The sequence below is a fragment of the Corvus hawaiiensis genome, chromosome 16, assembly GCF_020740725.1.
Source record: "Corvus hawaiiensis isolate bCorHaw1 chromosome 16, bCorHaw1.pri.cur, whole genome shotgun sequence".
NCBI lineage: Eukaryota > Metazoa > Chordata > Aves > Passeriformes > Corvidae > Corvus > Corvus hawaiiensis.
In genome coordinates this window covers 6,573,287-6,589,273 of record NC_063228.1, presented here as the reverse complement: position 1 = coordinate 6,589,273, position 15,987 = coordinate 6,573,287, and the positions used below count along the sequence as shown (strand labels likewise).

At 51.7% G+C, this 15,987-nt stretch overlaps 1 protein-coding gene across 9 annotated transcripts in view; it reads right to left on the bottom strand.

The window, feature by feature from the left end:
• LOC125334226 (myosin phosphatase Rho interacting protein) overlaps positions 1–15,987 on the bottom strand; it is a 73,952-nt gene that overhangs the window by 21,425 nt on the left and 36,540 nt on the right. For 4 of the 9 annotated variants that reach the window (XM_048320870.1, XM_048320867.1, XM_048320872.1 and 1 more), the window contains exons 6-15: positions 15,353–15,563; positions 14,681–14,840; positions 14,324–14,593; positions 8,366–8,507; positions 7,755–7,871; positions 5,533–5,589; positions 4,265–4,333; positions 3,946–4,035; positions 3,414–3,523; positions 2,473–2,511 (exon numbers count right to left, since the gene is read on the bottom strand). In XM_048320870.1, the coding sequence (XP_048176827.1) occupies positions 2,473–2,511; positions 3,414–3,523; positions 3,946–4,035; positions 4,265–4,333; positions 5,533–5,589; positions 7,755–7,871; positions 8,366–8,507; positions 14,324–14,593; positions 14,681–14,840; positions 15,353–15,563 (1,265 nt within the window). Of the gene's footprint in view, positions 1–2,472; positions 2,512–3,413; positions 3,524–3,945; positions 4,036–4,264; positions 4,334–5,532; positions 5,590–7,754; positions 7,872–8,365; positions 8,508–14,323; positions 14,841–15,352; positions 15,564–15,987 lie in introns of all 9 variants that reach the window. The other 5 variants (XM_048320875.1, XM_048320874.1, XM_048320869.1 and 2 more) reach the window with 4 other exon arrangements.

Below are 15,987 nucleotides of genomic sequence, written 5' to 3'. Positions count from 1 at the left end.
TTTCCAACCTACAGATAATCCATAATGCAATATTAGCTTATTAAATACAGACATGCCAGCCCTGCAACATGCAGATCAAAATTAAACCAGAAAACAGCAGTATGCTAAGTCTGTGGAGGAAGCCTGTCCCAAGGGAGTGGCGGGCACTTGCTGAACCCTCTTTCCTACCCAAAGCTCCCGAGCTGCCTCCCGAGGCACAGTCCTGCTGCTCAGGCTGACTCCTGGCTCTCCCTGCTTCCAGTACAACCATAGCATCCCCAGCTTCCAGCAGGGACTCAACAAGCTTCCTGGAAGAGCTGGAAAGCAGCTCACTGGGCCCTTCACTGCAGGCTCTGACCCATGGGACCACATGCATGGGGACCACTGTGACTGGGAGGAGCAGCAGCAGCACCAGCAGCAACAGCAGCATCACGGCTTCTCCCACCTCAGAAACACACCCCAGCCCCCAGCCAAGAACCTCATGGATGTGCATACGCCCAAAAAAAGGATGGAGCAGAAGAGATGGCTCTGCGTGGGCTAGTATCTTCCGATGCACTGTCATCCACCAGAAAACCACAGGCTCAGTAGAGCTGGGTTTCGAGAGACTCTGGCAGTTACAGGCTAAAACCAGCTCAAAGATAATTCCTTCTTCAGTGCTGTCACTTGCAGCTAATAAAATAAACCCAGAAAGCACGACGATGAAATGTCACTGCTCCTCATCCATGATACTGCACAATTCCAAAGCCAGGCTCTCAATCTGGAGTCAGTTAGTGATTACAGCTGCATTTTAAAGTAAAGAGAGGATGAGATTGAGTCTTAAAATGGAGAAGAGTGTTAGGAAAAAAATGGGGGTCCTGGGGCCCCCCAGATGGTGTTGGGACACAAAAATTATACTGCTCTAAATCCCACGTGGAAGAATCTTGGCATTTCTAGAGGTGACATCTCTCACGAGCTCATTTCTCCTCTGCTGCTTTCCAAAGGGCACAGGATGTGTGTCAGGGAGCGGAGGGACGGCTGCTGGGAATGAAGTGAAGACACTCAGAACGTTGACCCAAAGTCTCTCGTTTCATCTCCTGCAAGTGCCCCATGGCTATTAACTCTGCTCAAACATTTCACATCTCCTCCACCACAGAGAAATTAATTCATATCACACAGGAAAGGGGGGGTGGGGGGGGTCTTTGCCTCCCAATGATATTTATAGGTCAAAATAAAAAGGGTTTTTTCTAATAGGGATGGGTGTGGGAGTGGTGCAAGCTGCGAGCTGAGCACACTGTGGCAAGAAGCGCACAAAGGTTGCAGGGAACTGGGGAGCACTGGAGAACCCAGCCTCATAAGGGCTGTGAGCTGAACATGGATCCAGTTCTGAAGCAGCAACTTCATTCATGGGGGTATTTTCTATTTGCCCCATCATCATTAGCAGCCTACAATTAGTGCCTCTGCAGATTGCAGGGCACTGCTGAGGGCAGGGAGCAGTGCAGCATCTGCTCCCCATGCCGGCTGCTGACACATGCAGCAATGTAAACCATCACTAGGGCTCAAGAAACCAAGACAAGGTGTGTTTGGCTGGGTGGAGCCACGGCAGCAGGCTCATGAGACATGGCCAGGGCTGCAGGAGTGTGCGGGGTGGGACCATCCCTGGGGATGGGTGAGCACTGCTGCCATCCCAGCACACCGAGCACAACGTCCTGCCTGCCCCCTGGCCACATTGTGCCAATGCTTGGCGCACCCCTTCATGCTGAGCCTTGGGCAGTCTGTCCTTTGGCCTTCCAGCAGCCCCCTTCACCAGCTGCTCCCCGGGTGCAGAATGTAAGGACATCCCAAAGCCAGGTGGGATGGGCTGGGATACCCCACGCTGCTGCAAAGGGCTGCCAGGCAGGCACCAGTGAACACAGCCCTGCTCCACACACAGCACAGGACTCCTCAGCAACGTGACTAACCCACACCAGCCTCGACCCCGGCCGACACCAGCTCGGTGGGAAACAACAGAAGCACACACATCATTCCCTTTCCCCAGCTCAGGATTGATTCATGGTCTGTTTGTGCAGCGTAACAAGTGACTGCCCAACCGGGACCTGCGCCTGGACCCTCGCAGAGGGAAAGCCAAGTGAAACCACTTTGTGTGGGCTTGGAGCAGGTGCAGACAGTGAGCACAGGGCTATCGTGCTGCAGTAACCTGTGAGCAACCATAAATACATCTGGCTCTTTAAAGGCAGAGAGGTCCCCTCAAATATCCTTGGTCTTCATCTTCATATCTAGTCACATCGGAAGATACCAGTGTGGGGAAATCAAGGGTCAAGACCAGGTTGCTTCTTTCCTTCTCTCTGGCTTTTATTTAAAGGAAAAAAAAAAAGGAAAGGGGGGAAGAAAAGAAAGAAAAATAAATGGAAACTGCAGGACTTCCCATCTGAGGTGCAGAAAAGGAGGAGCATGCAGTGAATCACGAGATATACAAACCACAGAACGTTAATACAGGAGAGAACACAGTTTTCCAACCTGGGCTTCAGCACGGATAGTTTCAAAGAGAAGTTTTTCCTGGGATTGCATGGAAATCAAACATACATAGGAGTGAGGAGAGAGGCGACTTCCCCGAGACCCCCGCGAGATCCAGCAGAGCTCGGGCAGGGCTGGGAAACAAGTGGCTGAGGGCTAAGCAGGATAGGGAAGGAGAGGCTGGAGCACCTCCAGGTCAACGGCACTGGGTGAGAAGAGCCATTCCATCAACACAGGGACAAACCTGGCAAAAACCTGCTGGCTGCAGCTACAGTAAGGACAGGAGATGGAGTTAGTGGTGAGGCCGTGTCCACACAGCCTGTAAGAGGTGGCCTGTACAAGTGTGGCCAGCACAGACAGCTGTGAGGAGGCCAAACACCCTGTACCCACAGCCAAAAGCGCCTACAGAAAGTACTCTGTGACGCAGGGGGTTCCCTTCCTCTGGCACTGATGCACAAGGAGAGACCAGCAGCAGCTTTCTGGAAGATCAAAAGAGGAGGGAAGACGATTTGCTGGCTGAAGTTTAAAACAGATCAGAGCCAAACAGCTTCTAAACTGAACCCTGGGCTCCTGCTGCTGTGACCCATAGAGAGGCTGGGCAGCTCGTGCTGAACAGTAGCCAGAGGAAAGGGTGAACCCAGCACAACTAAATCCAAGTGTTTTCACAATACCTGGTGGGAATCCAGAGGAGCCTTGATATAGGAACAGTATTTCATATTCCTATGCACAAATTAAAACCACATTTTCAACCCTCTTTGAAATCTGCACGCATAAGAGTAACTCAGTGTCCCCACAAAGTGTATCCAAATTAAGCTCAGAGAGACGTGAGAAAGAGCTGCAGCTTCCAGGAACAGACAGGCTCAGAAAGAGGAAAGAAAAGGGATAAGGGACGAGTTACTCCTGCAAACCACACAACTGCAGGGGCTGCTGCAGTCCCCCCTTACCTTGTTACATCGGGAGCAGTGGTGGGGCGAACGTGCTTCATGATGGTCTGGATCCAGTTGCGGCGAATGCCCGACGTCATGGCAGAGAGGGTGAACTCCCCTTCCTTTGTCTACAGAGAGAGAAGGAACAGCTCAGAGCAGGTGACTGCACCTAGCAGCAGCTTCCCAACTCCCCAAGACCACCCTGCACCTATCCCCAAGCCCCCAGTGCTGGGGTACTGCTTGCTGGCCACACAGAGGTCAAACCCAGCCCCTCTGTCCCCTAGCACACTCCCAGTAGGAATTAGCATTTCTCAGCAATCAGACTGATTCTGCCACAGGTGAGACCCTAAGGCTGTGACAAAACCTTCCCTTTCCCCTCCTTCCTTTTCTGACAGCCAAAAAACTGGCTCTCAAACCCAAGGCCAGAGCTCTCTGGAGCACTGTGGGGGGTGCTGAGCGGCCTCTCTTGGGTGTTTGGGGAGATGTTCCCCTTGTCACGGACAAGCATCCCCACCAGCTGGACTCATCCTCCTCCCCATGTTTTCCTTACATGGATCTGGAAGCCGTAGTTCCGCTGAACTGGGTACTCAGTGACATCATAGCACGTGGATAAATCAATTTCTCCATCCAGGTCAGCTGCCTGCAGAGGGAAGAGGTAAAATAAGCCACAAAGCTTTGCAGCCCCAAAGCATGGTGGGCTCGCAGCGAGACACAGCAGGTCCCTGAGAAGCACAAAGGGCCTGAAGGGGCTCCAGGACTTCGGTATCTGGCAATGGGGGCCCTGAGGGAAGCAGTGACCTGCCCAGGGTCTGTTTGGGAGCACCAGGAGCTGCCCTGTAATGGGTTGAACACTGACAGAAGACACTTACCTCCTCTGCCACTGAATCCCGGTAGTATCTCAGGCTCTGGTCAGTCAGCACAAACCAGTGCTTCTTCCACTAGGAAACAACCAAGATGGAGCAGTTACAATCCTGCTCCTTCCCCACCACTGTATTCATGGCTGCTCGTCACAGGTCACCCGGCAGAGTCACCCTGCAGGAGGCAGCTTGATGCCCGTCCCTCCCAGCTCCACACCTGACTTCATCAAGGCCCCTCCATGAGAAAGGGGAGACCCAAACAGGCAGCAAGGCAGGGGACAGTGATGGTTTGCACCACCAGGACCCCGAATTCCCCGGTGCAGAGCACCAGACCCTGCACGTGACAGCGACACGGTGAGAGCCACAGGGCAGTCACAGCCTCCCCATTAGCTCCACTGCAAGATGAGGCTTTTAGGGATTGCACTTAAAGCCTTTTTAGCACAAAAAAAAAGCAGTAAAACATTCATGTTTTATCTGCAGTACCTAGAAATTGAGCTGGGAGTCTATTCCTGGCCCTTGCTCTATACAAATCTGCCTCCTGCATGCTTCCAGCACAGGCTCACCCAAGGCAGCTTTCAGTCAATACAGCACTCGCTCCAGCTGCCAGCTCCCCTTTGGCTGTCTATGGATGTGTCCTTGGACCAGGGGTACCCACAGTAGAGCCTGGGCCACCCACAGCCACAGGCAAATTGCCCTCAGTTGCCCTTGACAGCTGAGCAGGAGGGAAGGAAATCCAGGGAAGGGGTGGTTTGCTAACAGCCAGGGCTATCCATGCTGCCTCGGCACCAGTGCCCACTCCTAAGGCTCCAATAGGGCAGAACATCCTGCATCCCTTTGGCAACTGGCAGCAGGAAAGTGGCACCAGCTGCTTCTCTCAGTGCCATTTATTTATTTATTGGCCTTGCCATTTCCCTGGCACTCAGGAGACTTTACCTGAGCCTCATTTCTGACACCAAAGAGGTCGCTGGGTCACAAGGGAGATGAGACTAATAAATAGGGAACAGGAACATGAAACCTGTGCTGCCATTCAAGCTGCCCTGGATCCCTAGAAACCCATTATATGATATCCACCTTTGAAACCTCCCCCAGACACAGCAGCGGGAACTCCCACTTCAAGATAGCCCAGTACTGATCCACCCAGGACATTGGGGCTCCATCAGCACCAAGAGCTACTCCATGCGCAGCCAGTACAGCCAGGATGTTGAAGTGAGCTGCCAGAAACCAGGACTAACCACAGCACCAAACACTGACACGAAGGGCAGAGCTTTCTCCTGACTCACCTGCCCATCCTCATATTGTTTTGTCAACCAGCCCTTCTTGAAGTTCAGCAGGTCGGGCTGGAAGAAAGGAGAGAGGGATCAGGAGAAGAAAGAAGTGTCTGCACCCAGAAGGCAACAGCAGCGACTTGATAAAACCCAGCAGAGCAATAAAAGAGACCATCAACAGTTAAATTCATAGAATCATAGACCAGTTTGGGCTGGAATGGACCTTTAAAGGTCATCTAGCCCAAACTGAATCATTACACTGCGTGGTGGCTAAATGTTTGCTCCCAGGAGGAGCAGAGACCTGCTGCACGGTTTATTCAGGCTGTTCCCTTCCTACCATTTCTCCTGCAATTTCCTACTGCTACACCAGCATTCCAGAGAAAGGATAAACAAGGAATTAGCAAGACTTCAGGCAGTTTTACCCTCTATTATATATTATGAAAGAAAAACTATGTGCTATTGATGCAAGGCTGCAGGGTTCAAAACAGGCTGAGTTCCCAAGGCTGGAAATACAGGGAATCCGAGCCCTTCACCACCCAAACGACACCTGCTTTTTCCTCCAATGTGGGTGCATGGGGATGTTGAATTCCTGAAAAAAGCAAGCAAGACAGCGTGGGATAACTGCTGCCAGCCCTTCCTCCCAGCCCTGCCCGTGTGCAGGGAAGGATGTGGTGGAAATGCTTTCACTCCCCCGAGGCTGAGCTCCTCCAGCTGCTCCACGCGCTGCAGAGTGGAGGAGGAAAGGACAGCAGTGTGTGAAATCCAGCTGCAGCATCTGAAATGGGCTACAGCAAGGGCAGCAATGGAAACTGGGTCTGGAAGCCTATTCAGTCAAACCTGTGGGGCAGCACATCCCACACTTGAGTGATCCCATGGTGGTGGGAACCCAGTCCTGCTCCACAAAAAACACAGGGGAAAGTAAAACATTGAATTATAGAATGTTTTGGGTAGGAAGGAACTGTAAAATCATCCAGTCCCAGCCCCTGCCATGGGCAAGAACACCTTCCACTATCCCAGGTTGCTCCAAACCCCATCCAACCTGGCCTTGGACACTTCCAGGAATGGGGCAGCCACAGCTTCTCTGGGCACCCTGTGCCAGGGCCTCAGCACCCTCACAGGGAAGAATTTCTTCCTAATATCTAATCTAAACCTCCATGACTTTCTTCCCCTCACTAGATAATGTGCATTGCCACTTCATATGCACTTCTTGCACTTTTTATTCCCACCAAGAATTTAAAAATCCCTCTTGTGGCTGTACAAGTCTACAGGAAAAGCTCCAGAAACACCAACTACTGCATTTTTCTGTTAAGTCCTTGAATAGAAGCTGTCTATCCACATAAAATGCAAACTGTATTTACAGTAGCTCTGTAATCTATTTGAGAGATTAGCAAGTGTATTTATTTTGTCCCTACAGAAGGGTGGTGAGGGAGAGGAGAGCACTTTGTGTTTGTTCTGTATTGTTTGCCTCCAGGTCTGGTGAGCATTTGAAATATGCAAAGGGAGGAAAACCCAGGAGGGAAGGTTCAGCTCCTCCTTGCAACCTTCATCCCACTCACACCCACTTCCAACTGCATAAACATCAAGGCAATGGCATTAGAAAACTGGGACATGTGCTTGCTCAGCCTGGTCTAGTGGATAGTGTCCCTGCCCCTAGCAGGGGAGTTGGAACAAGATGATCTTTAAGGTCCCTTCCATCCCAAACCATTCTGGGATTCTGTGATCCTATGAAAATACCTCAGTCATGAGGCTGGTCCCAGTCCAGAAACTGGACCGACTCCCTGCTGAGTTGGAAATGCCCTGCTGCAGCCTCTGCTGGGGGACACCATGGGGCAAAGAGCAGCTCTGGTCAGGTGAGGTGACTCCAGCACTTCTAGGATGACCTACAGCATGAGTATCTGACACATCACACAAAGCACCGAGGAAATGGGGTATTCCAGGGGAAAATAACCAGCAAAATGGGGTCTGCTTCCCCAGCTGCTGCTGTGCTTTAAGGAAAAGTGCTCCTTGCAAGACTCTGAGTTTTAACTCCTGCAGCAGGCAAAAAGTGTGGCCCTTCTCCAACTAAGCACCTGGTCACAACTGATTCAGGTTCCTGAACCTGCTGCAGATCTGGGTGTATCTCATATCCTATGTGCTGGCTGCGAGGAAAGCAGCAACAGTCCCGTTTCCATGGGACCTGCTGGGAAGGGCCTCTCACGTCCTCCCCCAAGGCAGGGGACATGGCCCTGGTGGCTCACCGTCATAGACGACTCTGTGGACCTTCTGTCCAGCGACTTTGCCCGGCGGTGTGGAGACAGAGGTGATGCAGACACGTCCAGGATGGAGCCCACAGCTGCTCCTTCACAAGTGAAGTCCTGTGTGAACAGCATTAGCCCAGATCAGTGCAGGAACTAGGACAGAGTCCTGCTCTCTTGGCTCACGGCATAAAAATCTGCTTTAAGGGGCATCTCAGGCTCAGAACAAGTGTCATTTCCTTGGCAATACATTTTTTTGTCCTTTCAGGCATTAATTTGTTCCCATTATATCCAAGCATATCTGGGACTCTCAAACCTGTTTCTTTTGTAACTTCACCCTATCCTGATGTATCCTGCCATGCCAGATCTGAAGCTTCCCTTTGTATTTTGGAGAAAGGAGAAGAGACAGCCTTATTTTCCACTCTGATCTACACCTGGGCCAAAGGAGCAGAGCAGGAAAATTTGCACAAAGCACACACAACAGCTCAGCTCCTACAGGAGCTGCCTACGACTCCAGATTCACACCCAGGGACAAACCCTGGAGCTAAACCCTCTATTCTGGGCTGCAGGACTCCAGGTTTCATCTTCCAGGAGACCTTGGGTGAGCATCTTACCCGTTTCCGTGGGAAAAGCCTCTTCTCGCTCCTGCCCTGCCGCGTCTCACTGGAAAGGGCGGCGCCTCCCGACATGTTCGTTTCCATGTGCTCTGCATTCTCAATATCTAGTGCCTCAAATTTCTCAATTACCTGGGATCTCCTGGAAAACAGACAAAAGGGAAACCAGAGATGGTTTAAACACAAGAGCAGGAACTGTGCAGAGCTGTACAACCCCACAAATTTAAGGTTGCAGAATTACTCAACCCAGAGTTCATGCACACCTGGCTTTTGGTCCCTGTTTCTCTGTGAGCTCCAGCATGGCCAAATCCAGGGTAAAAACCCCGATCTGACATCATTTTACCCACAAAGTGGGGAAAGACCTCACATTATTCAGCTCTGCAGGTAGCATCTTCTTCAGTAACTAGAAACCCCTCACAAAACCAGCAATCATTTTTTATTTGTGAATTTTACAACTCCTTGGGAAGCAGGGATTATGGAGCAGCTTTGGCTTAAGCTTTGCCTCTACCCTTTAGCACTGGGGCTGTCAATGGCCACCCAGAGCACTGACACATCAGACCAAGCTGGGGTGCAGAGGTAACGGGTGGCTCTGGGTCCCCCAGTGTGTTCACTGCAACAGGAACCCTCTGACAACTCAGCCTCACACAGGGAACAGCCACAGGACTGCATGGAGCAAGGGGTGTCCATAGGTGCCCCCAGACCACGGTTCTGGCTCACAGGATGCACCAGCTGAAGGGGCGTGAGGAGATGAGGAGCACCCTGTGCCATGGCAGGGCACTCCTTGAAGAACCTGGGGCCTTCCTCTCCTCTTAATTGGGCTGAAAATCCAGTCTGGACATCAGGGGGCACAACCTGGGCTCTCAGACACTGCCTTGGTGGCCCATTGCACCATGGCACTTGTGTCTCTGAGGACAGAGAACTATGAAGAAATGTGGATGGAGCAGGAGCCAATTCTCCTAAGGATGAGCAAACAGGTGGAATTAGAAATGCTGCTTCAGCATGAAAAGCTGCTCGCTGACCCACAGGAGAGGCATTTCCAAAGAACCTGCTGGTGTGTAAGTGTGCATTCCTGGGGGTTCGGGCAAGTATCAGTCTCATGTCTTTAATCACAACCTGGGAATATAAAGCAATAACCCGCCACCAGCACATGCCAGCTGTGCTCCAAGCTGTGAGGCTCAAAGTTCCGTTTCAAACCTCCCCCAAAAAAGCTCTATCCAGGTGGTTTCTTGACACAAAATTTGGACCCATGTGTGCCACATCCAAACTTGGGGCTGCCTGCTCTGTGTGAGCCTCTGATGTGCATGAAAATCACAATGGCAACCACATGAGGGGGAACAGGTTATCCAAAATAAAAACATTTTTAACACTTCCCACGAAGAGGAACAGCAGCTTAAGGGTTCAAAAACCATGACATGTTCAGTTTTCAACCAACATTTGCACCAAATTCCATAAATGAGACAACCAGTCTGAGCACATCCCATCCCCTGGGGGGGCTGGGGCCCCCCACTGCTGCTCAGAGTCAGGCTGCCAGGACACAACCAAAGAGGAAAGGACAAAATCGGTGGGGAAGACTTTGCTATGTAAATTTAAAGATTTTTGATGCTTTTAGGGGACATCTGTTCAGACTCTGCTGCCTCCCAGTTTGCAAACTGGGAGTGGGCAGATCCTGGGCTCATGCAGAGCTCTCAATTTCCCTGGGATGTTCTGCACATGAGATGCCCGACATGAGCCAGGCTGTGAAGCATAAATCCATGTTCTGTGTTCACTGACAGATAGGGAATTTTTTGGAGTCACATTTTTTTAACCCTTTTTATACTGGCCCAGCCTTCTCTGAGTCTCATTCAGGAGGGAGGAAAAGGTCCATGAATTAACATTATCTGTGCCCTGTTAGGTGAAGGTCTGAAGAAAAACAAATCAAGAGAAAAAAAAAGAACAAAAACCCAACCAAAAAAACATAAAAACAAAATCAAAAGCAGGTTGATTTCTCATGAAAGGGGCTGCACCACCAGGTTGTTCTACGGCTTGAGATTGAGATGAGATGGTAGCGAAGCAGGCGAAGTAAAGGTGGACACGTCACACAGCAACACAGCAGGAGAAGGTGGAGAGCAACAAGACCTGGAAGAAAACAAGGCTGGAAAATGAATGAACAGAAGAGGAAATTATATATCTGCATCTACATTCAAAACAAAATCAAAATCATTCCAGTCATTCGTCATCGAAAAAGGAAGGAGAAAAATAAATCACTGCAACCAAATCACAGCCCCAAGGGTTAATATCATCTGGATTACAGGAAAGAATCTTTTTTTTTTTCCCATTAGATCAACATTTCAGAGAAGTTACTGCCAGAGATCCTGGAGGGACGGGGAGGGAAGGGCTCTCCTCCCCTCCACACGTGTTGGATAGAGCTGCTCCCTCCGCACAGCAGCTCTGTGTGGACAAAACAAGGCTGGGACAGGTATGAAGATGCTTTTTAAAAGCTGCGGTGCTATTTAGTGCTTTTCAACTACAAAAGCTCATCCCAAGGAATTCCTCGGCCATGCAGGCTGTTAATCTTTTCCAGGCCACTAAACCCGGGCTGCAGATCTCAGCTGTTAGTGGAGGGGGTGTGCAGTGGGAAGGAAAGCTCAAAAGACCAGCACGAGCTGTCATTAAAGTCATTTTCTCTGATTGGAAGAAAGGGCTTTGTTTTTATTGGATTCATTCATTATTTAGCATCAAGAAAGATAGTGAGTGTCAGGAAAAGGAAGAGGAATTTCCCAAGAGGTCCACAAGAATGATGAGGATAGTTTTACAAGGAAAACCTGTATTTGGGAGAGCAGGCACTCCTCTGTATGGGGAGAAGCAGAATTCAGAGCAGAGCTTTACACCTCAAGAAACTCCAGAGAAGGAATTTGAGTGAGAAAAGTCTTTTAAGCAATTTCAGGCACTTCTGCTTTTAATTGCTGCTAGAAATACACCTCAGCCCCATACCACACTCCTACAGCAGAACTGGCTGACACCACAGTGAACTCTTTCCAGTGTGAGAAGAACATGGGGTCAACTGGGAATGCTGTGGTTTTACAGGCACCCCTGGAACTGTGCACAAAAAGCCAAGTTTGTCAAACAGAAATCCTGAGATGTGCAGGGATTTATCCCTGCAGCTGTAGAGATCCTCTGGGACATGCGGACTGCTGTCTAAGGACATTCCTGCAGCTCTTTTCAGCTGTGATTTTGTGTGCAACACTTCGAGATTCATCCATGGGGTTTCCAAAGAGCTGCCCCTGCCCTTCTGCCCTAGGGATGGGTCTAAGAGGGGAGATTGGAGATGGCTCGACCTCTCTGGCCTCAATCCCTGCCCCCCAGCCCAGTGGGACATGCTGGTGGGTGCCATAGCCCCATCCTGCCACATGCCAGCAGAGGGAACTCGCACTCTGCCGCTCCGCCAAAATCGTGGAGATTATCTCCTGTTTCCTGACTCCTGGTTCTGAGTGGCTGCGAGCTCAGACGTCTGCATGGGGCATGGAGGTAGCACCAGGTACAAATGGTCAACACGGAAAATTCCTGGACTTAAATCACGTAATATTTCTCACGATAAGGAAACAGGGCAAGAAGCCTTGACAAACTGCTTTATCTGGAGCTAAGCCATCAGGTGTGGCACTCAGGATGCAACACTGGGTACCTAAAATAATTCTTTTCCATCCACAGCTCTGACACTCGCACTGATTTACACAAAAAAATGGGAGGAAGAGCTGAAAATAACTGAAGAGCAGATCTGCACGATGCTCAGCTGGTGCCTGTGGGGTTGGCATGGGACAAGTGTTCCCAGACATGTTAGTGGGTTACTGAGAAGGATTGTTACAAATGGTGTTATACCAGGGGGAAAAAGCCAACCCCACAGCATGGAAGTGAGTTATTGTATCTGCCCAACCTCAAACAGCACAGTCTGAGCTCAGAGGAGAAAAATGAGAGGGATATGGGGACTAAGTAAACTCAAGTTTAAAAAGCAGCCAAGCCAAGCTGTGCAGGGTGCTGAGGAATGTTAATTCTCTGGTGCGACACTGGACAGTATCTCTGTGCCCTGTTGAGTCCACTGAGCTCCAACATGGCTGTCCCAGCTCCAAGACACACGGCCTCTCTGCCCACACCATCTGCACTGGCCAATTCCCAGGTTACTGGAGGAGAAAATGTGCCCATCCTTAAACACCCACTGAGCCATCCCTACTCATGGCACATTCCTTCAGCACCATGGGGCTGTGATCCATGGCCAAACCCTCTGGCAGGTGGGGACCCCTCCCCCTGCTCTCTGCCATCACCTGCCTCCCAAAAGCTGGACCAGGCTCAGCCCCACGGGCAGCAAGATCCCAGTGCCTGGTGCAGCTCCTGCTCCCCTCCCTACACCCGTTCTGCTCTGATAAAAGCCCTGGGCTGATACAGGGGAACTGCTGCCAATACTGATAAAGCAAAGAAAACTGTTAACAGCCCCAGCTAGGCTGGGAAAAACAGACTTTCCCTGGGAAAAGGCACCCACCAGCAGGCAGTGAGGGGGGCTGACATTAAAAAAGGACAGACTCTGGCAGCAATGTCCTCTCCCAGGCCCTGTTATCTGTTATAAATCTGTTTCCCAGCTCCGTGCAGGATGATCCCAGTGTTGCAGGATACCCCAGGGTTGGAGCAAGGGACTGTTGGCACTGGAGAAATGCACTGTCCTGTCACACTGGGGACAGGCACTGGCCAAGGCATCCTGTGCAAGCGAACACAGCAGGGACACAATGTCACCCACAGGCAGCACCAGCTCAGCCTGAAAACCAGAGCCACCAGCCTTTTCTCAGCTAGGGTGGCCAAGGTGGGATTCTCCTCCTCCATCCTGGGGAAAAGCCAATTCCCAAGGCAGACAAAGCCAAACCCAAGCTCTCCTCGTTTATTCCCAGTCCAGCACTCCCTGCACACGCTCTGGGCCAGGCTTGGGATCCTCCTGCCGACTGATGGCACCAGCACAAGGCTGTGCTGCACATCCCAGACCTGCTCCCAGCTCTCGGAAGCCGGTCTGGAAAACAGTCCTTTAGGGGCTGGGAAGAAACAGAGGAGAAGCTCCTACTGAAACTGTGCGAGAGAGAACATGCCCGGAGGAGAACCAGGGCAGGAAAATCAGACTGGCAGGCGGCCCTCTCGCCTGGAGCCTGTCTCCCAGTTTGCTCCACTGCCCTCACTGCACAAATATGTCTCTCCCAGGGTGAGTGGCCCGTCCTTGGCCTCGCAGGGAGCGCACCCGGCGCGCGCTGCCGACGCCCTCCCTGTCCTCCTCCGCACTAAGCTGTTTTGCAGCCTGCTGAGCCCTGCCTTGGCACTGCACCCGCCTCTCCCTCCTCTCCCAGATTAATGCTGTGACATTTTGAAACCTCTCTCAGCTCATTAGGCAGCTGCGTAAGGCACCTGGCACTAACGCCATTAGGAGAGCTAACCTAATTAATGGTGCCGGCTGCCAGCGTGTGCCGCGCCGGGAGGGGCCGGCAGGGTGGGCTTGATGGCAGTGTGGGCATCCACCACCACCCAACACCAGGGTAGGTTTAGATTAGATAGCAGGAAGAAATTCTTCCCTGTGAGGGTGGTGAGGCACCGGCAGGCGTTGCCCAGAGAAGCTGAGGCTGCCCCATCTCTGGAAGTGTCCCAGGCCAGGTTGGACAGGGCTTGGAGCAACCTGGGATAGTGGAAGGTGTCCCTGCACATGGCAGAGGATGGAACTGATCCAACCCAAATCATTCTATATCCCCAGAGCAGCCCAGCAGGATGACACCTGCCCACTACCACTATCAAAGACATCCCACCACCTGGTCAGCGTGGATGGGCACCCTTAAACCCAGGAGCACTGAAAAACAAAGAGGCTCTACCCAGCAAACTCCACCTGCTCCATCCAGGCTGTGCTGGGGACGCAACCTCACTGCTGCTGGAAGCATGCAAGCAGATGAGCCACTCATCCCTTACCTTCTCTCATTCCCAAAGAGCCGGGCCACTTCTTCTCTCCCAGGGCTACGAGCCCGGGTTCTCCGCTCTAGCCGCTTCCTCTCCACCTGGAAGGCCTCACGATTACTGATCCTAATGGCCTTGGGAACGTCGGCCAGGGTGGTGTACTGCCGGCTGGCTTTAAAAGAAAGGGGACGCCCCGATTTTTCAGCTCCCCTTCCTACATCTCTGTTGCTGGAGTCCTTGTGCATGGGGCAACTGCTCTTCGAGTCCAAGGAGTTCAGAGAGAAGCTGTGAATCATTCGGTCGCCTGATCGGATACCTGGGGAAGGAAAGGGCTGGGCATGCTCCTGTGAGGGCGATTTGGGATAACTGTACCTGTTGTTTGGGGTGCTGGGGCTGGGCGGGCTTGGCGGGGGTGGCAGTTGCTGCTCTTCCAGCTTTGAGTCTTGTTTGGTCTTCTCCAAGGAGAAGTACCCGCTCTCCACACGTGTCTTCCGCCCGCAGTCTATCCGGTCTCCGTTCATGGAGCTCTCCTCTAAGGGACAGAGAAGTCACCGTGCTTGGTTTCAAGTCCAAGTTCTGCTTTTAAGAAACACCCTTTTTCCACCCAGGACAGGGGCAGGTATGAGAGCAAAGTTGGTCTGGGCACCAGTCCCATGCTGTGCTACCTCCTGCACCCTTGGCTTTTCCACCCTGACCAGCCCAAATGCCCATGGAGATGGTGGGATAGTCTGCAGGGAACTGGGGATGCCCATCCAACCCTTGGGTCAGGTTTGTACAGGTTAAAGATCTGAACTTTCAAACCAACAAATAGGCAACTGCAGTCACTGCTCTGCATCCATTTCCATCCCTGTCCTTCCCAGTCCGGCAGCAACCACAGCTCCATGGGTGCAAGGCAAGGGACGCCTCACTGCAGAAAACATTCCCCAGCTGAGTGGGAAGATAAGGGAAATGTCCCCAGCACTGCGACCTGTCCCCAGCCCCCATTGTTCCACGGAGAACAATGGCACAACCATCACAACCAGTGCTGGCATCCTCATCCCTCACCTTCCTTGCTGTCCAGCACAGGATCCTTCATGGAGCTGGCAGCCCCAGCCTGGCCTTGCATGGGGCTCTGGGCTGGGCCAATGCCACTGCCCCCATCTGCTTGGTCTTTGCCTCTCATTTCTTCCTGCCAGAGTGTGGACTTGGTGGCAGGGACCTTCTCAGCACTGGGAATGTTGCTGCTGGTCACAGCCATCTTAGCAGGACCAGGCTCCTAAAAAAAACAGGAGACACAGGAAGTTTTTTTTAGAGACTTTGCCCCAACTCCACATTCAGGGTCCCCAAGGGCTTGACCCCAAGGTGTCAGTTCCACATTGGTGCTGCCAATGACACATCACAATGGGACAGGGATGAGACAGTGACATGTGTCAGTGCTTTACACTTTTTTAAACATTCCCCATCATCTTCAGTGCTTCTCTGCTAACAAGGAGCTCTGGAGTCCATCAGATGATGGATGATGCCACTTTGGTGGCCACAGCCCGGCCAGCCCACGTTCAGAGTGTGACCCAGAAGAGGCAGCAGCTTTTCCAACTCCTTCCTTGGCTTTGTTCATTAGCAGATGTTTTGCTGTTGTCCTATTAAGCTTCTGCATTCACAGATTATTCTTCTTAAAGCCACCAATAAATCAATGACAATTA